This window comes from Aquarana catesbeiana, linkage group LG03 (assembly GCF_042186555.1).
Source record: "Aquarana catesbeiana isolate 2022-GZ linkage group LG03, ASM4218655v1, whole genome shotgun sequence".
Taxonomy (NCBI): Eukaryota; Metazoa; Chordata; class Amphibia; order Anura; family Ranidae; genus Aquarana; species Aquarana catesbeiana.
The window spans coordinates 131,533,579-131,555,773 of NC_133326.1; the positions used below are offsets into that span (position 1 = coordinate 131,533,579).

The 22,195-nt window shown below is 45.9% G+C and overlaps 2 protein-coding genes across 2 annotated transcripts in view; one reads left to right on the plus strand and one right to left on the minus strand.

Annotated features, from left to right (window-relative positions):
• NME6 (NME/NM23 nucleoside diphosphate kinase 6) overlaps positions 1–2,201 on the plus strand; it is a 67,799-nt gene extending 65,598 nt beyond the window's left edge. Inside the window, exon 7 of the mRNA XM_073619247.1 lies at positions 851–2,201. Coding sequence (XP_073475348.1) covers positions 851–867 — 17 coding nt within the window. The 3' untranslated portion in view covers positions 868–2,201. The remainder of the gene's footprint in view (positions 1–850) is intronic.
• On the minus strand, positions 878–21,881 carry LOC141131691 (ciliary microtubule associated protein 1A-like). Its single transcript, XM_073619248.1, has 6 exons — positions 21,755–21,881; positions 7,074–7,277; positions 6,875–6,976; positions 2,444–2,565; positions 2,210–2,350; positions 878–970 (listed from the first exon to the last, which is right to left on the minus strand). The coding sequence occupies exons 1-6, from the start codon at positions 21,861–21,863 to the stop codon at positions 878–880; spliced, it is 771 nt and encodes a 256-aa protein (XP_073475349.1). The 5' UTR covers positions 21,864–21,881.
• Positions 21,882–22,195: the final 314 nt, after the last annotated feature.

The window sequence follows — 22,195 nt, forward strand, 5'->3', positions numbered from 1 at the left end:
TGGCAAGGGGAGGAGCCACACTCTCAGGTGTTATCCTGAAAGACTCCTGGAAGAGTCGGTGGAAGGAGGGGAGGTTTAGAGGAGACAGAATCAAACAGCTTTTTTATACAATGCAGAGGATTAACCCCTTAGGTTCCACAGTGAGTATAACCAGCAAGCTTTACTTCATATATAGACAGATTTTACTGTTGCGGTTTTAGTAACACTTTAACCATTTTATATATATATATATATATATATATATATATATATATATATATATATTTATTCTTAACCGCATTTTCAGTTAGAACTGAACATTAGTTTGGCACAACTGGTTCTGGGATTCCACTTGACACACAGGTAGGTAAAGCAAAGTTCCAGCCATATACACCTCTCCTCCTTTTAACCCTTTTTCGGCCATTAGTGGGGGTTAAAAGCGCCCCGCTAGCGGCCAAAAAGAGCCGCAAAAGCGACGCTAAAGTGACACTAAAAATAGCAGCGCTCTACCGCCGATGCCCAGGCGCTGCCAGTGTGAAAGTGCCCTAAGGAAAACAGGAATTGAAGTGAGTCATGCTGCGCTTTTTGAATGTGTCTCCCAGACGACAGCAGGGGAGGAGGAGGGGTCGGAAATTTTGTAGATCGCCACACAATTGCGGTGATCTTACCCGGGAGTGGGTACCTGGTTTTGGGGAGGAGAGAGGAGGAAGCAAACAAGCAGAGCTTCTCCTCTGGGGTGGAGATCCGCTTTACAATTAAAAAAAAAAAAAAAAATTGTTTTACCAAAACGAATCAGTATTCTAGTTGTACAATTTTAATTCTTAATAGCAAAACATAGCTTTGCTTTTTTATTCTGTTCTTCCTCTGACAGTAGGTCCATACTCGTAGACTTTGCTGTTTAGTCTTCTACATCCACAATCAATGGAGCAACATACTCTGAGTGTCTGATTCCAAAGGAGAACCGAGGGGCTTGAGGTCGAGACAAGAACACCTGAGGAGAAGGACAAAATGTGAAGAACACTTACCATCTACTGTTACAATCCAGCAACAAGCTCATACTGTATGTGTGATGCTGGATATGATAACACCTTCAGTTTGCATCTGCAGTACACTGCTAAAGTTTTGTTTCACTCTCTTGCACACTGTTGTCACCTTTGGTATATTTTTAGTGGAATATAAAATATACAGACAAAACATCCATTGCTAGAAACCCTGATGGTACAGCTGCCCAATCGCTTCCACAGACCCCTGGTATTGCCCCCTCCCGCCATGTTTCATTGTGCGCTCCATTAACTTTAGTGGAAGGCAGGTGAGACATTAAACCCCTGATGTCTTATTAAAGATAACTTGCCAAAACAAAAAGTTATTACTTAGGGGACTTTTGTTGTCCCCTACTTTTTGTAAGGGACTATGTAATAAAAATAAAAAGTTAAAAATAAAAATATGTAAGTAAAAAAATAAGTTACAACTAAGCATTAACACCCCCCACACACACACACACACACATACACACACACACAAACATTTTGAGCCTGTGCACATCTACACACACACATGCTGGAGCAAGAGAAATAATGATAGGGCTGCCAGTATTCACAGTTAACACTAAACTGTTGACACCTAGGAGCCTTTTAAATCTTTGCCTATGGAAAATTTTGGGCACCAAAGTAAGTTCTTCCATGTTTCATGAACACACACAGTTTTAATGCTTGACATGTTTGGTAGCTATTTACTCAGTGAAACCTAATGTTTAAAAAAACATAGGTAATATATTACGTTTGTGTGCCTTAAAATTAACTTTAGTGTATTTTTTACAGAAAATTTGAGTTTGATACACCATTTTGCTAATATTGTGTGGAGCTACCACCATTTTATTCTATATTATCCAGGGTCTCTGCTTAAAGTATGTGTATATATATATAATTTGGGGATTTTAACGAAGTTGTAGGCCTAAAATGATTTTTTTTTTTAAGCGTGCAAAAAACACAGAAATGGCTCTGGCAGCAAAAGTTTAAACAGAACAGAGCAAGGCACTGAGCTACAGCATTTAATATACACCATAGGTTCTCCTTCACTAAAACGCATTACATTTCTATTTACACTTTCACAGCATTACTCATACTAAGAACACACTTAAATTTGCATTTTTTTCCCTAAAATGTGCAGCTAATACAAGAATATGATTTCACTGCAGAATATTGGTTAAGCTCAATATCATTAAAAATCTTACCTTTTCTGGACTATAGGCTCCTGGACCTGGTTTTTGTGTGGTGTCTCCAGGCAGGGAGTTTCTGGCGGTCATACTGTACTGTGGAGGTTTATATTTATATGTTGATGGCTCAACAACACGGTAGGTTCCAGGTCCTGGTGTCTGAGATTGGAGAAATTACATAGATATTTATACTATATAGAAGGCAATAAAAATGTAGGTATTACTACAGACAGAAACTATTTGACCGCTTACTTTCTGAAGATCTTCGTGAAAGCTTCCTATCTTGCTTCGTCCAGTCATAGAGAAGTTTGGTGCTGATGATTTGTTAATAATTTTTGGCCCAAGCATAGATGGAAGTGTATATGTTGTTGGACCTATAATACATAAGGTAAAACCTTACTGACAAACAGCCCCAGAAAACACAGGGTAAGGTCTGAGATGGCAGGTACTTGTGGCCTGGGCTGGGGCTTCTGGTCTGATAAAAAGGGCTTCAGAGGAAGATAACCTTGGCCTGGGTTCTGGAGTTTGGCCAAGGAAAGAGTGGGTAGGTTCCCTGACCACCACACTGCCCACTTAATTCTAAGTTTTGTGTCTGGTGACTTATTAAAAGGCAAGTAGTTCTAAGCAGAGAGATAGATCTGAAGGGGTACATGCTTTTGACTGTGGGACCCTGAGTGTGGCGTCTTTCTGATTTCAGGGGCCCTGTCAAACTCACCAGACAAAGGATTAGAATTGCTGTATTTGGTGATGAACTAAACCCCAAACTTTTTATACTTGGTGAAGAAATACACATCTGTTTCCATGGTATTGCACCTCACAAGCAGGTTGCTGCCCCCTATTTGGTGAACTGGTTTAAGGTGTTCTAAATTTTGTGGTATACGAATTTGTGTTAGCATCAGTGATGTTAAAGGGAATCTATGCAGGACTAATTGAGATGTTAATGGATGACCTGCAAGTTATTTTTTTTTGCATTTTTATTTTAAATATTTTATACCGACATGCACTGGTTGGTGGGTTAGCATCCCAAAGTACCTAAAAACAATTTATGCAGGGCAGGTAGATTGCACGTAACCCCAGAAGAGCCCACTGCTACTCAGAACTAGACATCATTGCTTTGGTTGGTATATACCATACTGGGGACTTTTCCTATTATGAACCCAGTGCTGAAGGCATGTAGACTGGTATCAGCATGGCTTGGACTGCATGTGCAATGCCAACTTGTCTTAGGTATACCAGTCCTTATGCCATTGTGCTAGGCTATAAGCACCGAAGAACATCTGTTTTGTATTTTAAAAAAATAAAACGTGAACATGTGCCAAGAACACAATTGCTGCATCATGTGGAGACTGTTCTGACTGTGTTAAATGTAAAAACGTTCCCCGAAGACTGACAGTCAGTAGGCAAATTAAAGCTGAACTCCAGGTATGACCTTAGTTGTATATTTACATTGGTCCAGCTTGGAGTAATGTAAGTAGGCAAATTTCATACCTGATGGATTGCTGTGGAAGTTGACAATCACTGTATCATTTGGCGCTACTACAGGGATTGCCTCTATCTTCCAGTTCCTGTACCAAGTAGCTGTCCCACTGCAAACTTACCACAGCTGCCCCACTGCATACTGACCACAATCTCCACAAAGTAGAAATTGTGACACCACCAATCCGTCTCTCCACCTTGTCCAATCAGAGAACATATTGTATTTATTGAAAAAATTCAACGCATTCTGTGAATGGCGGCGGTGCTAAGCAAGTGACCCCTGTGAACCTAGTGCTATGGAGCAGACACTTGGCACAAAACCTGTAAGCTAGCAGTGGTCGCTGTAGTCCAGCAGGTATGAAATATGCATACTTACATTGCTCCAAGCTATGCAATTAACAATTTAGCACCCTCTAGTGTGTTCTATAAGTTAGTAGAGTGTAGGTAAATTTAGTTTGTCTCAGGGGCAGGCTTGAGCTGGGAATCTGGGCCAGAGTTCAGTGACTCAGGGCTGGCTAACTCATCCTAGCAGCCTTTCTGGTGCCTTCCCCTGTTTTCTGGGACATTGGAGAATGTTTTGGACATAGTGGGTAGGAGGAACTGCTAGGCATAGTTATGAGGGCCTCAGCCAATCCACAGTAAGGGCTGCCAGGGGGCAGGACGCCTCATAAATAGGCATGGGTCATGCCAGCAGGGGCAGTTGAGATAGAGATGAAGTGCTGAGGAGGCTATCGTGGCCCTCTGGGGTGCCCCCTAGTCTGGGGGGGTGACCTTGGGCCGGGGCTTGGGTGCTGGAAGGATCCTGCCATAACACACGGAGGAAACCCTACCTGGAGGCATGGGAGCAAGGAGAGAGGACAGCAGGAGCAGGTCAGCACTACTGGGAGATCTCCTGAGAGTCAGCCGGGTGGGCTGGTGAGTGTCAGTCTGGAGGACTGTGGTGGAAAAGTTAGCCTGGAGGGTTAGTAAAGGGGTAGTTGCAGCCAGGTGGGTTGGCAGTGCCTGAAGAGGTGGTGCTGGGATCAGTGGCCACAGGAGGAAGAGTACAAGCAGGACACTGTAATTCTTTTGCTACACATCCAAGGGGCCTCGGGTTCCTGCCTATAATGGGCCACTGCCTTTAATCTGACTGAGTCATTGTCAGATATTCACACAGTGATCCAGTTGGGTTCTACAAGCAAGTGTGTGCTGGAAGAAGAAGTGGAGCTGTATATAGGAAAAGTGTCCCTGAAGTTCTGCCAAAAGTCAAGTTGGCATCCCATAACCTCCCATCCCTATCCAAGTTATTACCCTCAATAAATAACAAAAACAAAGTCACTGACTTTTCTCTGTCTCTGAAGTGCCTGTGAAAATTTGGTGTGCCTGGCTGTGTAGGGTGGGGGATCCCAGTTTAACTGCGGCTCCTTGAGGGGTTGCGCTGCAACGTCATACCTGGAGTTCAGCTTAAAGTAGCTGTTTTTCTATTGCTGAATTTGAAAAATAATACATTTTGACTGTTCCCATCTGTCAGTTACATACCTCCTAACTTTAAAACATGAGAATCAGGGACAAATTAGGGTAATATAGACCTGCAGCAAGCTTAATGCACTGTGGCAAAAAAGTGGGTGTGCTTACATTACGCTGAATATTTTTTTGTAGGGCTCAATAAGAGCCTGATTAGAAACAAATAAACACAACCTAGGAAATAGCTCAAAATAAATTCACTAACTGTACAGACTCCCCCCCCCCCCTTTTCCCCTACACACACTGCCCCCCTCTCTGTACACACTGCACCCCCCAATACCCATCCCCCCCCCCCCCCATCCTCTGTGCACACACTTTTACTCTGTACGCACTGGGTTAAAGCTGACCTGTTGGTATTTACTTGTTGGAGGATGCTCTGAGTAAGTGCTTTCTTGATGGATTGACACTGGCTAGTGTTCCAGCAAAGTTCCTGCTGCAATCTTGCGGCTACTTGCCTGCGCTCATTTCCATTACTTCCCTCTCGCTTTCTCAATGTATACATGTCAGCCATGCCCCCCTTCACGATAGGGACTTCATTGCTGTTGGCTGAAAGCAAGATGGGGGGCCGGAGAGGACGATCTTGCACAGCACTGCAATGTATGTTGGCGGAGTTTTGGCACTGGGCTCCAGTACAGAGCCCAGCACCGTGGGATACCAGGATTTTGTTGAAACATTGGGACAGTCTTCTGGAATCTGGGACTGTTAGGAGGTGTGCAGTTACATGCTTTAATGTAGACCTCCAGCTAAAAGTAGAGTGGGTAACAGTTAAAACTTTTATCGTGTTTTTGTTGCTGCATGTATCCCAGGAAGGGGATTCGATCCAACTTTCTGTCCCGGTGAGTGTTGTCTTTGGGACAGAAAGTAAAGACAATTTGGATTTAGATTTGTAATCTACCAAAAAACACTCCTATTTTAGTGAATAGTTAAGGTAAGACTTTGTCATACTTTGAGAGTGCATGTCCTATTGTTACCCTGGGACAGGTGTTTTTTTGAATGGCCATTCATCTCCTTGTTCAAATTCTGTTTTTCTCATAGTTACCTTAGCAATGGTTTTCGTTATTAAAGTTACTTTCACACTGAGGTGCTTTACAGGCGCTACATCGCTAAAAATAGCGCCTGTAAAGAGCCTCTCCTGTCTCCAGTGTGAAAACCTGGAGCAGTGTGCTTGCAGGACAGTAGAAAAAGTCCTGCAAGCCGCATCCTTGCAGCGCTGTAGGAGCGGTGTATACACTGCTCCTAAAGCGCCCCTGCCCATTGAAAACAATGGGGCAGCGCCAACAAAGCACCGCTGCAGAGGGGGACAAAACCACCCCACTATCGGCTGAATAGCGCCACTAAAACGACGGTAAAGCGGCGCTTTACCTCTGACGCCCGCCCAGTGTGAAAGTAGCCTAAATGTTTCAGATATTTTGTTACTCCTGATCTCTCTACAGGCAAACCTTTGCTAGTTGACATTTAAAGCAGTGTTTCTCAACCCTGTCCTCAAGTGCCCCCAACAGGCATGTTTTGGGAATTTCTCTTAGATAAAATAGCTGTCCAAAATACCAAGCCATTGACTCTGATGTAAAGCACCTGTGCAAGATAAAGGAAAACATGCAAACATGACCTGTTGGGGGTACTTGGGGACAGGGTTGAGAAGCAAGTTTAAGGACATTTATCTGACATTTTAAATGACACATTAAATGTCATACATTTAGCACTTACCTGGTGTTTGGTCATTGCTAAATGTCTTTGTTCTTGCCCCTATTGAATATTTTGGTGCTGACCGATAAGCATATTTTTCAGCATGCTCAGGAGCATAACTACCTGTTAAAAGACGCACACAAGGGTTAATTTGGAAATTTATAAAAGCTCTATATTGCAAATTGATTTTCATGTACAGAACTTCTTATAATAATATCACCTGGTCCTGGAATTCTGAAAGTTTTTAGATCCTTGGGTCTTCCATAGAGTGAATATGCTGGTGTGCCATCTTTGCCCCTCATGGTGATATTAGCTGGCACTAGATACTGTGGTCCTGGGGAGCAGTTATCGACAACATTGAAATGATGAATACCAAAGCTATGTGAAGGTGCTCTGTATTTACTAGGATCATGCTTGTCGTAACCTGCAAAAAGAGATCCATTCTGTAACTGAAAGCCATTTTAGGGCTACAAAATCATGGGTAACATCATTTCTTTTTAAAAGCACAATGCTATGGCCACAAGTTCTACTTGCAATCACATATTTTATACATAAAATATAGCATACTATGCTAAAATTACAGTATATAATATTACATTTTGTTCTTAAAGTGGATGTAAACCCAATGTCATCCTTTCTAAACTACTGCCATAGGGGTTATCTATAAGGATATACATGCCTCCTGCATGTATCTTTACCTGTCAAATGTCTCACCTCTGTCTGTTATGAGACCCGAAAAACTGCAGATTCTGTGGGTGGGTCTGTTGGCTGGAGCTCGGTGGGTGGAGTCGTGATGTCAGTAGACTTTATATAGAAACCTAACTGCATTTGGACCAGCGTTGACAGTTTGTTTGCTTCAGAGCTGCTTTTTGTCGATGGACCTTAATTATGGCCCACTACTGAAATGCACTGAGCAGAGACCTCTGGACTGTTGCCAGCATATCTTATACATCTGAGGATTGACCAGCCTGGACCAGCGGAGTTACCATCTTAAATGTTACCCTTAATGGGAAAAGCAAGATATGACTTGACTAGGGTAGCTAAGAGCTAATCGTCCAACTGACTAAATGCTCCCAGATTATAAACAATTACACCCCCTTATTTAAACAAGAACCACATAACACATAACATGACACTTTATTAACAAAACAGCTTTATTTAAATAATTAACATAATAATTCTGCCCTACTCCATGTACATTGATTTTTGAGATCCTTGAAGGTACCATATACCCCTAACATATTTTGTGTCTGAGGCACCAGCTAGCTGAGTTGCCACTCCAGTCGCAACCTACTGACTCAGGGCCTACACCCAACTGACCTCAATCACCCAGGGTTCTTAACAATACCCGGTCACTATGCAGTGAACCGTTCCCACTCAAGGATACCATACCTCAGATGGTTCCCCATCTAGCCACAACACAAATATCACCAGAAAAAAACAAAAAGGAGCGAGAGGGAGGGATGTTCGTTCCTTGATTCCTGCTCTGCAACTGCTAAAGCCCCACCACCTTCCAGCAGCTAATACCGTCTGGGCTCCGCCCATCTCCTTTTCTCCACAGCCAATAGATAATACTGCTTAAACAGACAGTATTTTACATTAACCCTGTGTTGACTGGATACCCTTACCATCCTATCGTGTATCCCCTCCACTGATTTCGTGCCTGTTCAGCTACGGTTCTTTCTTGACTAGGGTAGCTAAGAGCTAACTGTCCAACTGACCAAATACTCCCAGATTATAAACAATTACACCCCCTTATTTAAATAGGAACCACACAACACATAGGGTTTGGTTAAATGGCCAAAATCGACCCTTTAATAACAAAACAGCTTTATTTAAATAACATAATAATTAACATAATAATTTTGACCTACTCCATATACATTGATTTTTTAGATCCTTGACTGTACCATATACTCCTAACATATTTTGTGTCTGAGGCACCAGCTAGCTGAGTTGCCACCCCAGTCTCAACCTACTGACTCAGGGCCTACACCCAACTGACCTCAATCACCCAGGGTTCTTAACAATACCCGGTCACTACGCAGTGAACCGTTCCCACTCGAGGATACCATACCTCAGATGGTTCCCCACTGTTTACCCAATAACCAGATTTAGACTGCCGTCAAGGACCCCAGAATGCCACAGCGATGGAGGTGTAAAGCCTTACACCTGCGTGCCCTGCCACACATGAAAAGCCCTCTGCCTGCCTACCGTCTCTGCTTCTGCCGTTATTACCTGTCTTGTTTACCTGCTGATCTGGACTGTCTGACCTTGCTTGTGCTTGCCGTTTGCTTCTGTGCTGTTGCACCTTCAGCTCCAGCTCCAGTGATCTCTGCATCTTCACCAGGCACTCCTACCCCACTGTGCTCACGAGACCACTGTCCCCACTCCAGTGGCTCCTGCACCAGCGTTGTATGAGAGGTCTTCTCCTACAAGTCAGGCTCTACTACCAGGTACCTAACACCTAGCCTCAGGCCTGACCTCCGCCCTTCTGGCACCCCAAAAGGCGTATGAATGCCCCAGGATCCAAACAATGCAATGCTGACCTGTAAAGAATCAGAAAACCACAGTACTATCCACCAATATGACAAACTAACTGACGTACAACATAAAAAAGGGGGGTAACAAAGACAGGAAGAAGAGAAATCATAACGGCCACTTAGAGCCTACAATAAGTGAGGCCTGATGTATAGACGGAATCTTTTGGATTCCCACATGCCTATTTGCTTGACTGCATTGTTATCGAATGCGTAAAGAATGAGATGAATACTCCAACGGATCGAGACCCGCTTCCGACAAACATTTGCAAAAGACCGCTACAAATTGAAACCTGGATAACCAGGAACCATCTGCATGCACCAACAGGGGGCCCCTTAATTGAGGACGCACCAAACCAGGCAAAGACCTGGAATATTGCCCCGGAACAATTCCACCTGAACCCCCTGCCACCCTGATCTATTTTTCAAACGCCGTATTCTAATACATGCCGAAGCATTGGTAAATACTACATCTTCCCATAATACGCTGTCCGTTTAGAGGGGCTGACCAGTTCGCCAATCCAAAAAAGGCCGCCTGAAATAAGGTCCGTTCATACTCTAAAGAACAAACCGACTGTAGCCGTTCTAAGACGGCCCGCAATATGGAAATGGACACCGGACGCCACGCATCCCTGGTACTGCAACCCCTGCAATACCCCTTCATAGCCTGTTTGACCACAAAAGATTTGGTAAAATCCCCCACACCCTGTAACTTGAACCAGAAAGCTAGGCCCACCAATTTACGGTCCACAGATGACGCTGACACCCCCATAACAAAATGACGCACCACGAAGTGTAGAACCAAGGAAGAAACTTCCACCCCAGACTCTAACCCTCCTATCTCCAACAGCATTGCACTCCATTCCCTCAATGCCCTGGAGTATGCTTCCCACGTCGTGACACTCAGGGAATCCCGAATCAATCCAGCCACCACTCCAATGCGATCTTCCACAGCCCTTGGGGACAAGGCGTCCCATGTTGCTCTGCTGCCGATGCCAACACTCGAAACTCGTCCCACTGAAAACGAGACAAAGCATCTGCTAGCTTGTTACACATCCCAGGAATGTGCACTTCATAGATGAAAGCATTCAATTGCAAGCATAGCAATAGGGATGAGCCGAACACCCCCCCAGTTTGGTTCGCGGCAGAACATGCGAACGGACTGAAAGTTCGCACAAACATTCGAACACTGTTAAAGTTTATGGGACCCGAACGTGAAAAATCAAAAGAGCAAATTTTAAAGGCTAATATGCAAGTTATTGTCCTAAAAAGTGTTTGGGCCTGCCCCAGGGGACATGTATCAATGCAAAAAAAAGTTTTAAAAACGGACATTTTTTCGGGAGCAGTGATTTTAATAATGCCTAAAGTGACAAAATAAAAGTGAAATATTCCTTTAAATATCGTACCTGGGGGGTGACTATAGTATGCCTGTAAAGTGGCGCGTCTTTCCCGTGTTTAGAACAGTCCCTGCACAAAATGACATTTCTAAAGGAATAAAAGTCATTTAATGGCATGGGGTACCCCCCCCCCCAGCCCATTACCAGGCCCTTTGGGTCTTGCATGGATATTAAGGGGAACCCCACACCCAAATTAAAAAAGAAAAGGCGTGGGGCCCCAGGCCCCATATACTCTGAACAGCAATATACAGGCGGTCCAAACAAGACAGGGACTGTAGGTTTGTTCTTAAGTTGAATCTGTTTGTAATTTGGAACAGGTCCAGCCAAAAAAATCATTTTTAAGCTTTTTGGATAACATAGGGAAGGGTTATCACCCCTGTAACATTTGTTTTGCTGTCTGTGCCCCTGTTCAGAAGATTTCACCTCACTTTCTGTCTCAATGACAATTGGATTTTGAAAATTTGGGGTTATTAGGGAAACAAGGATTGGTGATAAAGCATCAGTGGAGACACCTTTTTTCCATATTAACTCTTACAGGAGAGCATTTCCCTTCCTAGGGGTAGATTTCCACTCACTTCCTGTTGTCTCCCTCTGTTTTGGTAAACAGGGACAGAAAAATTGGGTCTCAGGCAGGGGTGGTGGTGCCACAACACTGTAACCCCTCACAGATTCTGTTGTTGAGCGCAGGAACGAGCCCTGCTGTGAAATATTAGAGCAAATGTTGTAATTACATGCCCCTGTTAAACAGGGGCAGAAAAATTGGGCCTTAGGCACTGGTGGTGGTGCCCTGAAACAAAAATGTTCTTAGAAGCTATCAACATGAACATTGAGGAGGAATAGGATAGTCACTCAGCATAACAGGATAGTCACTCAACATAGGCAGTCTTCAAGGCATCTCACATTCATAGAAAAATTAATCGGTTACATCAGCATCAGGAGCTTGGTAGCTGGTGATCCAAGACTGATTCATTTTTATGAAGGTGAGCCAATCAACTGAGTATGTGGACAGGCGCACTCTGTGATCAGTTACAAAGCCTCCAGCAGCACTGAATGTGCGTTCAGAAACAACGCTGGATGCAGGACAGGCCAGTAGCTCAATTGCATATTGTGCAAGCTGTGGCCAGTGATCCATCCTCAAGACCCAGTAACCCAAAGGATTTTCGGTGGGAAAGGTCTCCAAGTCTGATCTTGCCCCTAGGTATTCCTGCACCATGTAAATCAGACGCTGGCGATGATTGCTGGAAGCAATCAGACCTTGGGGCTGCGGACTAAAGAATTGTCTGAACGCATCGGTCAGACGGCCACCTTCTCCACTGCTCCTTCTGTGACTGACCGAAACCTCAGCAACATGTTGTCCAGGAGGACCAGGAAATTGTAACATCCCAGGCTCTGGAAACGTATTGCACAAACCTTTCTGCAAGGCCTCCCGAAGATGTTTCATCCTCTGCTCCCTCTGCGAGGGCTGGATAAGTTCCGCAACCCTCAAGAAGGGTTGCCAGCCAGTAATGATCCCTCTCCTTGATACCACGAATCCGAGGGTTCTTTCGCAGGCTTTGCAGGATCAGGGAGGCCATGCAGCGAAGGTTTGCTGAGGCATTCAATCCGGAGTCCTCTGTGTCACTAAGGATGACATGATCCACTGCCACCTCCTCCCAGCCATGTACAAGTCCATGGGTTTCTGGGGACTGAAAACGATCCCTTGAAGACTGCTGCTGATGCTGAGTGCTAGGCTCCACCACCATGCTGACACAATCCTCCTCCTCCTCCTCCTCTTCCTGTGTGATCAGCGGGCCTGCAGGAATACTGTCTGGATAAAGGGGACCTCCTCTCCCTCCCTCTGTTCTGCCTCAAGTGCTATGTCCATTATTCCATGAAGCGTGTGCTCCAACAGGAAGACAAGAGGGACAGTATCACTGATGCATGCACTGTCACTGCTCACCATCCTCGTGGCCTCCTCAAATGGTGACAGGACAGTGCATGCATCCTTGATCAGTAGCCACTGCCGTGGCGAAAAAAAGCCAAGCTCCCCTGACCCTGTCCTGGTGCCATACTCGCACAGGTACTCATTGATGGCCCTTTGCTGCATGTACAGCCACTACAGCATTGCCAACATTGAGTTCCACCTGGTGGGCATGTCACAAATGAGGCGGTTCTTGGGCAGGTTGCATTCCTTTTGAAGGTCAGCCAGCTGAGCACTGGCATTATATGACCAGCAGAAATGCCTACAGACTTTCCTGGCCTGCCTCAGGAGATCCTGTAAGCCCGTGTACCTGCACAAGAACCGCTGCACCACCAAAATTAATGACGTGAGCCAAACAGGGAACATGGGTCAAGTGTCCCTGTCAGAGGGCAGAGAGGAGGTTGGTGCTATTGTCTCAAACCACCATTCCTGGCTGAAGCTGGCGTGGCATCAACCACCTCTGAGTCTGCCCCTGTAGAGCCTACAGAATCTCTGCCCCAGTGTGGCTCTTGTCCCCTAAGCAGACCAACTCAAGCACCGCATGGCATCTTTTTGCCTGAGTGCTTGCATAGCCCCTTGAATGCCTACGGAGCACCACTGGTTCCGCAGAGGAAGAGGCCATAGAGGAAGAAGAAGAGGAGGGGGTGGGGGAGAGAGGTGTGGCAGAATCACCACTACTAGCATTTTGGAGGCGTGGTGGCGGAACATGCTCCAACAATACTGCACCCTATCCTGCATCCTTCCCCGCTGCCAGCAGAGTTACCCAGTGCGCCGTGAAAGAAAGGTAACGTCCCTGTCCATGCCTGCTGGGCCATGAGTCAGCAGTAGTATGCACCTTACTGCTGACCGCCCTGTCCAACGAGGCCAAGACATTGCCTTCCACATGCCGGTAGAGAACCGGAATGGCCTTCTGTGAAAAGAAATGGCGTTTGGGAACCTGCCACTGAGGTACCACACATTCCACAAATTCACTAAAGGGGGCAGAGTCTACCAGCTGAAAAGGCAGCAGTTGGAGTGCTAGCAATTTAACCAAGCTAGCATTCAGCTGCTGAGCATGTGGATGGCTGGGACCAAATTTCTTTCGACGGTTTAGCAACTGGGGTAGGGAAATTTGCCTGCTACAATCGGATGTTGGTGTAGCGAAAGCACAAGTACTTGGCACACCTAATTCCACCCCTTCATTCCTCTCAGTGCAGGTTTCTGGGAGGACTGAAGGTATAGTGGAATTGGAGATCCCAGCTGATGAGGAGCAAGGAGAGGTCCGCCTTGTTCTTTGGTGTGGGTCTTTTAAGTACTGTTGCCAACGGCCTGCATGGGAGGTCGACATATGTCTGGTCAAGCATGTGGTGCCCAAGCGGCTGCTGTTTTGGCCATGCTTAATACGCTTCAGACATATACACCAAAGAACTTTTCAAAATACATGGGGAGTCAGCAGCGCCCTGCACATGCAGAGCTCTGCAGTGTGATGCAGTCAGGAGGCTGCTCTTAAGCTGGCCCCTGGAGGGCATCCTGCCTCGTTGGAGATGTGCCTCCTCCTCCTCCCTTCTATCAGCCACTCACGTAGAGTCAGTGATCTCATCATCCCCTCCCTCCTCGTCACTGGAGCAAACCTGGCAGTATGCTGCAGCTGGGGGAACATGACTGCCAGGTTCTTGTCCTTCTTGGGCACCCCCTCTCTCCCCTCTCTCTGGGCTCACGTTACTGCCTTCCTCAAAATGCTGCGCATCCTCCTGCAGCATGTTCCCGACACTGTGGTCGAACAGTTCGTGGGACTCCTCCATGCATGATGGTGGGGCTAGGGAAGGAGTGACTGATGACATTGAGCTGATGAAATAGGCTGTTTTTGCAGCTGCATTGGCAGGCAAACTACTCTGAGCCTGGGTGACAGAGGATGAGGAGGATGAGGACGGCTTAGTTATCCACTTTACCAACTTTTCTGCATGTTGTGGATCAACACGGCCAGCTGCTAAAAAAAAGGATAAGCGTGCCCCACGGCCACGTGCTGAGGATGCACCGTGTCCACGACCAGCACTGTTGGCTGTAGACACAGAGCCTGCTTGCCCTGTGGCCTGTGAGTGTCTGCCTTTCCTTGGTGGCATTCCAGACATGCTGTAAAATTGTATTAGCAAAACACCGCCTGAAGTTTACTAGAAAGAGTACACCCGGAATGGTCTGCAGTCAGATATAGGCTTGGCTAGACTACAATGCAGTGGATATATATATGTAGGAGACTGTATATATAGTTAATGCACTGCAGATCACTGAATCACCTGCCTGCCTGCCTGAAAGTGTATTTGAAAATAGACACCAGGAATGGCCTGCAGTCAGATATAGGCTTGGCTAGACTAGAATGAAGTGGATATATATATGTAGGAGACTGTATATATATTTTATGCACTGCAGATCACTGAGTCACCTGCCTGCCTGCCTGAAAGTATATTTGAAAACGTACACCAGGAATGGCCTGCAGTCAGATATAGGTTTGGCTAGACTAGAATGCAGTGGATATATATATGTAGGAGACTGTATATATATTTAATGCACTGCAGATCACTGAATCACCTGCCTGCCTGCCTGAAAGTGTATTTGAAAACTTACACCAGGAATGGCCTTGACACGTACCTCGTATGTGAGCCTGACGTGCAGAGGGAGACCTCTCATACAGCCCTGGTTCCCAGATCACTGGAGTTGAGGACAGTGACCGTAGGAGCACAGTGGGGTATGAGTGCCTGGTGGATTCTCTGGAAACAGAGATGACGTCCGCTGGGAGGCACTGGAACTGGCTGGAGTGCCGGGTGCAGGTAAGCCGGATGCAGGTCAGCTGGATGCAGGTGAGCTGGATGCAGGTGAGCAGGGTGCAGGTAAGCTGGATGCAGGTCAGCAGGGTGCAGGTAAGCTGGATGCAAGTGAGCTGGATCCAAGCCGGCTGGGTGCAGGTGCACCAAGAAGCAGCAAACACACATGGGTGTGCACAGCAGGCAGGAGCAAGGTCAGACAAGCCGGGTCATACACAGCGGATCAGATCAACAGAATTGGCAGGCAAGGAATGGTCAAGTTCAGGCTGGTTCTGGCTAGCAGGAGATCAGGCAGGCAAGCAAACAGGATCAGGGTTAATGGAGAGCCAAGGTTCAGGATTGGAGACAGCAATCCTGCAATCGGCTGGGTGCAGGTGCGCCAAGAAGCAGCAAACGCACATGGGTGTGCACAGCAGGCAGGAGCAAGGTCAGATAAGCCGGGTCATACACAGCGGATCAGATCAACAGAATTGGCAGGCGAGGAATGTTCAAGTTCAGGCTGGTTCTGGCTAGCAGGAGATCAGGCAGGCAAGCAAACAGGATCAGGGTCAATGGAGAGCCAAGGTTCAGGATTGGAGAAAGCAGCATAGTCAGAGAGCCAGGTCAGAAGGTGATCAGATGCAGATTACAGGAACAGGAAACAGGTGAAGCTGCAGATCAAACAGCAAGAGCTGATTGGTGGAAGCCCCTCTTAAAGGCCACTGGGCGCCAAAGCCGCGTTACTGTGCGGGCGCGCAGGATCTCCATGATCGGCGCATGCGCGCATGCCTGTTCATTACTGGGGACCTGTTGGCGGGGATGTGCCTGAGCCCTGTTGCAGTTCTGGAAGTAGTGTGTCCATGACAGGCCTGCAGTCAGATATAGGCTTGGCTAGACTAGAATGCAGTGGATATATATGTAGGAGACTGTATATATTTTTTATGCACTGCAGATCACTGAATCGCCTGCCTGCCTGAAAGTATATTTGAAAATGTACACCAGGAATGGCCTGCAGTCAGATATAGGCTTGGCTAGACTGGAATGCAGTGGATAAATATATGTAGGAGACTGTATATATATTTAATGCACTGCAGATCACTGAACCACCTGCCTGCCTACCTGAAAGTGTATTTGAAAACGTACACCAGGAATGGCCTGCAGGCAGATATAGGCTTGGCTAGATTAGAATGCAGTGGATATATATATGTAGGAGACTGTATATATATTTTATGCACTGCAGATCACTGAATCACCTGCCTGCCTGAAAGTATATTTGAAAACGTACACCAGGAATGGCCTGCAGTCAGATATAGGCTTGGCTAGACTAGAATGCAGTGGATATATATGTAGGAGATTGTATATATATTTTATGCACTGCAGATCACTGACACTGAATAACCTGCCTGCCTGCCTGCCTGAAGGTATATTTGAAAAGGTACACCCGGAATGGCCTGCAGTCAGATATAGGCTTGGCTAGACTAGAATGCAGTGGATATATATGTAGGAGACTGTATATATATTTTATGCACTGCAGATCACTGAATCACCTGCCTGCCTGCCTGCCTGCCTCCCTGCCTGAAAGTGTATTTGAAAATGTACACCAGAAATGGCCTGCAGTCAGATATAGGCTTGGCTAGACTAGAATGCAGTGGATATATGTTCTGTCTCTGAGCTCTTCAGGCAGTTCCTTTGACCTCATGATTCTCATTTGCTCTGACATGCACTATGAGCTGTAAGGTCTTATATAGACAGGTGTGTGGCTTTCCTAATCAAGTCCAATCAGTATAATCAAACACAGCTGGAAATGAACCATCTCAAGGATGATCAGAAGAAATAGACAGCACCTGAGTAAAATATATGAGTGTCACAGCAAAGGGTCTGAATACTTAGGACCATGTGATATTTCAGTTTTTCTTTTTTAATAAATCTGCAAAAATGTCAACAATTCTGTGTTTTTCTGTCAATATGGGGTGCTGTGTGTACATTAATGATGAAAAAAAATTAACTTAAAGCGGAGTTCCACCCAAAAGTGGAACTTCCGCTCGTCTGATTCCCCCCCCCCTCCGATGCCACAATTGCCACCTTTCAGGGGGGAGGGGGGTGCAGATACCTGTATAATACAGGTATTTGCACCCACCTCCAGGAATAGACTCCCGCGGGAGACACGCCCCCTCCCGCACCCCCCCGCTGTCTCCAGGGAAACACACAGGTCCCAGGAAATAGCGGGGACCACTTAGGTCGCACAGCGCAACTCGCACGTGCGCAGTAGGGAACCGGGAAGTGAAGCCGCAAAGCTTCACTTCCTTATTCCCTCACCGAGAATGGCAGCGGCAGCAGCCGAGAGCTGAGCTATCGCTTGGCTTCGGCTGCCGACATCGCTGGACTCCTGGACAGGTAAGTGTCTGTTTATTAAAAGTCAGCAGCTGCAGTATTTGTAGCTGCTGGGTTTTAATTATTTTTTTTCAGATGGACTCCCTCTTTAAATGATTTTAGCAAATGGCTGCAATATAACAAAGAGTGAAAAATTTAAGGGGGTCTGAATACTTTCCGTCCCCACTGTGTATATACATACAGTCAGATCTAGCTAAACTGGATACAGTGGATATATATATATATATATATATATATATATATATATATATATATATATATATATATATATATATATATATATATATACAAGCCTGGATGTATATATACTAAATACACTGCAGCTAACTGAATCGTTTGCCTGCTCAATCTAAATGAAATGACACTCTCTCTCGGTCAACGCCAGCAGCACACTACACAAGGCCGACGTGCAGTTAACAACAGTTGGACTTAACAACCTGAGCCATAATTGACCAAAGGCACCCTGCCTTTGGCCAATTATGGCTCTCTTTGCGGACAGCACTGTGATTGGCCAAAGCATGCGGGTCATAGTGCATGCGTGGCCAATCATCAGACAGCAATGCACTGCGATGTCGCAGTGCATTATGGGGCATGACGCACCGCTCAAATTTGGCGTAAACGCCCCATAATGTTCGTATTTCGATGAACGATCGAACAGCCAATGTTCGAGTCGAACTCATGCAGAAAGCGCACCACCGGCGGGGAAGAGGCCAAGATGTTATTAATAGTTGTTACCACCCCCATATTGTCACAGTGGAATCATACTTTTTTTATTGCGGAAGGCATCCCCCCAAATTTCGACCGCCAGCACAATCGGAAACAATTCCAACAATACCAGGTTTTTTAACCAACCCGCAGAACTCCATTCCTCAGGCCACCGTCCCGCACTCCATTTTCCCTGAAAGTATGCCCCATAACCCACGACCCAGCTGCATCAGTAAACAGGTCCAAATCCACATTGCTGGCAGGAGCCGTCATCCACAGGGATTGACCATTGTAAGATTCCAAAAAGCAGTCCCAAATCCTAAGATCAGCCCTCAAATCTTTAGTCAAACGAATGTAATGCCGTGGGGTGCTAACGCCTGCCGTAGCCAAGGACAGCCAACAGCAGAAAATTCTGCCCATAGGAATGATCCTGGAGGTAAAATTCAGCTTTCTTAACAAGGACTGCAACTCTCGTAACTGAACCTTGCGCCTGCTAGCCGCGCCGTTAACCTGTGAAAAGCCGTCTCCTCATCCATTTTGGCCAACAAAGAACCCCGGACATATTTGCGCAAACCCAGGAAACAGCCGCATCGAACGATGTATAGGCTTGCGGGTCAATACCATCGTTGACGACCCCCCTTTCGGGTAGGAGAAATGATGTATCAGGCGGTACTTGCCGGGTTCTTTCTTGGGAACAACCCCTAGGGGGGACACTACCAGGCCCGGAGACGGAGGAGCTTAAAAAGGGCCGCTCATCCTACCCAGGGAAACTTCTTTACAAAGCTTCTCCGACACCACCTCCATGTACTGGAGCGCCAAACGTAAATTATTGGACAAAGGCGGAACAACCGTAAAAGTGCACAGGATACGAAATCCCTCCGTAAACCCCGCCCCAAGGAGTCGATCCGGGTACCTACTTAGAAGAGGAAAAATCCTTTCCACTCTCACCTGAGTTATCCCTCTTTCCGGACGTATCACCTGTCTGACCTTTTCCTGATTTAAAACAGCGGGCGAGTGAATGGCCACCGCCGCACCTGGAACATTCGTGTTTAAAACGGCAGGTACCGCCGAAGCGGCAGGTACTGTCGTTAACTTCCGGAATTGCTCGTCATAACGGAGCCACGCCACACCACCATAAACCCTATTGGCATCGCCAATGGTGTCCAGGTAGCAAAAAAGAGCCGAACAATTGACTGGCGCTTTTTCACCGATCACACTGGCCAAAATCGCAAAAGCTTGCAACCAGTTACCACCAATACCTCCTTGTCCTCTTTCTTGCTTTCGTCAGGTTTCACCCGGTCCAGATTAAACTTTTCAAGGGGAAGCAAGGAAAAAATGTCCACATACTCCCCTTTCCAAATCTTATCCCTCACCTCGGGCTTAAGGTAGGGGCCTAGGGGACCTTCGAAGCACACATTGACCTTGCAGTTCGGTGAATCCGCCAATCTCAAGTTTTCTGCGTCTTTTTCACCATCCTTTGCCTTCTCCACACCCGTGGTCACACGTCTCTCTCTTTCGTAACCCCCGCCCCAGACACCCCTGGTACCGGGGCAGGGAGGGGAACTCCAGGCGCCGACTCCTCTGTTAACCTCGGCTGATCCCGCGATGTCTCTGTCGCCACCTCTTGCACCGCTCCCCCCTCGAGTTTGCGTAACAGCTCCTTCAGGCTGGCTAACACATCCCAGGCAAGCACCTCTGACCCCTGCCCCGAAACCCTATCTCGTGCCTCCTGAACCTTGACCACTGACCCCTTGCCTGCAGAGGGAGAAAGAAAAGGTAACATAGAAGAAGAACACTCACCAGGCTGCATGGGGCCGGGGATCCTCCCAGCCACAGATCCAGAATCCGTCGGACAATTCGATCGTGTGTGGGCTTCATCGGATCTGCAGCGGACATTTTCTGTCGAAAATGTGACGGACTAGATTTAGAACATGTTTCAAATCTTTCCGAAGGACTCAAGTCCGGTCGAAAAATCCGTTCGTCTGTATGCTAGTCCGACGGACGAAAACCGACGCTAGGGCAGCTATTGGCTACTGGCGATGAACTTCCTTATTCTAGTCTGGTCGTACGTCATCACGGTAGAATCCGTAGGACTTTGGTGTGATTGTGTGTTGACAAGTCCGATTCGACGGAAGTCCGTCGAAAGTCCGTCGAAAAGTCTGACGTGATTCAGTCTGTCGAAAGTCCGGTCGTGTGTACACAGCATTGGAGTCTGCAAAAGACTTGAGACTGGGGCGGAGGTTCACCTTCCAGCAGGACAACAACCCTAAACATACAGTCAGAGCTACAATGGAATGGTTTAGATCAAAGTATATTCATGTGTTAAAATGGCCCAGTCAAACTCCAAACCTGAATCCTATTGAGAATCTGTGGAGGACTTGAAATTGCTGTTCACAGACGCTGTCCATGCAATCTGACAGAGCTTGAGCTATTATGCAAATAAGAATGGGCAAAAATGTCACTCTCTAGATGTGCAAAGCTGGTAGAGATATCCCCAAAAAGACTTGCAGCTGTAATTGCAGCCAAAGGTGGTTCTACAAAGTATTGACTCAAAGAGGCTGAATACAAATGCACGCCACACTTTTCAGATATTTATTTGTAAAAAGTTTTGAAAACCATTTATCATTTTCCTTCCACTTCACAATTATGTGCCACTTTGTGTTGGTCTATCACATAAAATCCCAATAAAATACATTTACGTTGTTGGTTGTAACATGACAAAATGTGGAAAACAATACTTTTTCACAGCACTGCATATACCTGAATTCAATTTTTATGGTTGTTTTATTATTGCAATTTAGTGATGCTTTTCTATATTTATATTTGTGATTCTGTATGATGCACTGTATATACCATCTTTTAAGGTGAACTGCTTTATCTGTATACCGTTGTGTAATTAAAGGAAACTCTGGCTTATTGTTTATGTTTTTTTATATGTGCCTTGAGATCATCTTCAAAAGTCTAGGGATAGGTAGGCTTGAGAGTTTATATATTAAGTTTGCAACGGGTTTAAAGATTCATTTTTATCTGTCCTAGTCAGTACAATCAATTGCAAAAAAATGGGCATATAAAGGACAGATACAAATTTTAAAATTAACAAGGTCTGACTAAGCCTGTAAAGCTTTACCATTTACCTGTGCTCCCTGGCAATGCATATTTAGGTCCTGGGCTCCTGTAAAGAGCTGCAATTGGCCCTCGGGGTCTGTGGGGCCTCCAGATTCCAACATAAGCTTCAGCAGTCATAGTGAGTTTATATTCAGGATGTCAGAAACCATACACAAAGACGTTGTATTACTAAAGTGAAAGAAAAAAAATATTTATTCATAAACCATACTATAGTGGACAGATACATATGATTTACAGAAAACTTCTAATTCTTTGGAGGACATTTAACAAGCAATTTAGTATGACGATAAGTTGAAAATCCAGGCTGTATCTCCCTAAGGAAAGTCTCTGCAATTGGTTTACAGACCTGTGTGTCTATAATCCTGGCAAATTGCGACAGTTTGCACAGTTCAAAGACAGATTTATTACTGACAATGAGGCTAGGTTCACAATCTGTGCAGGCCCTGCAT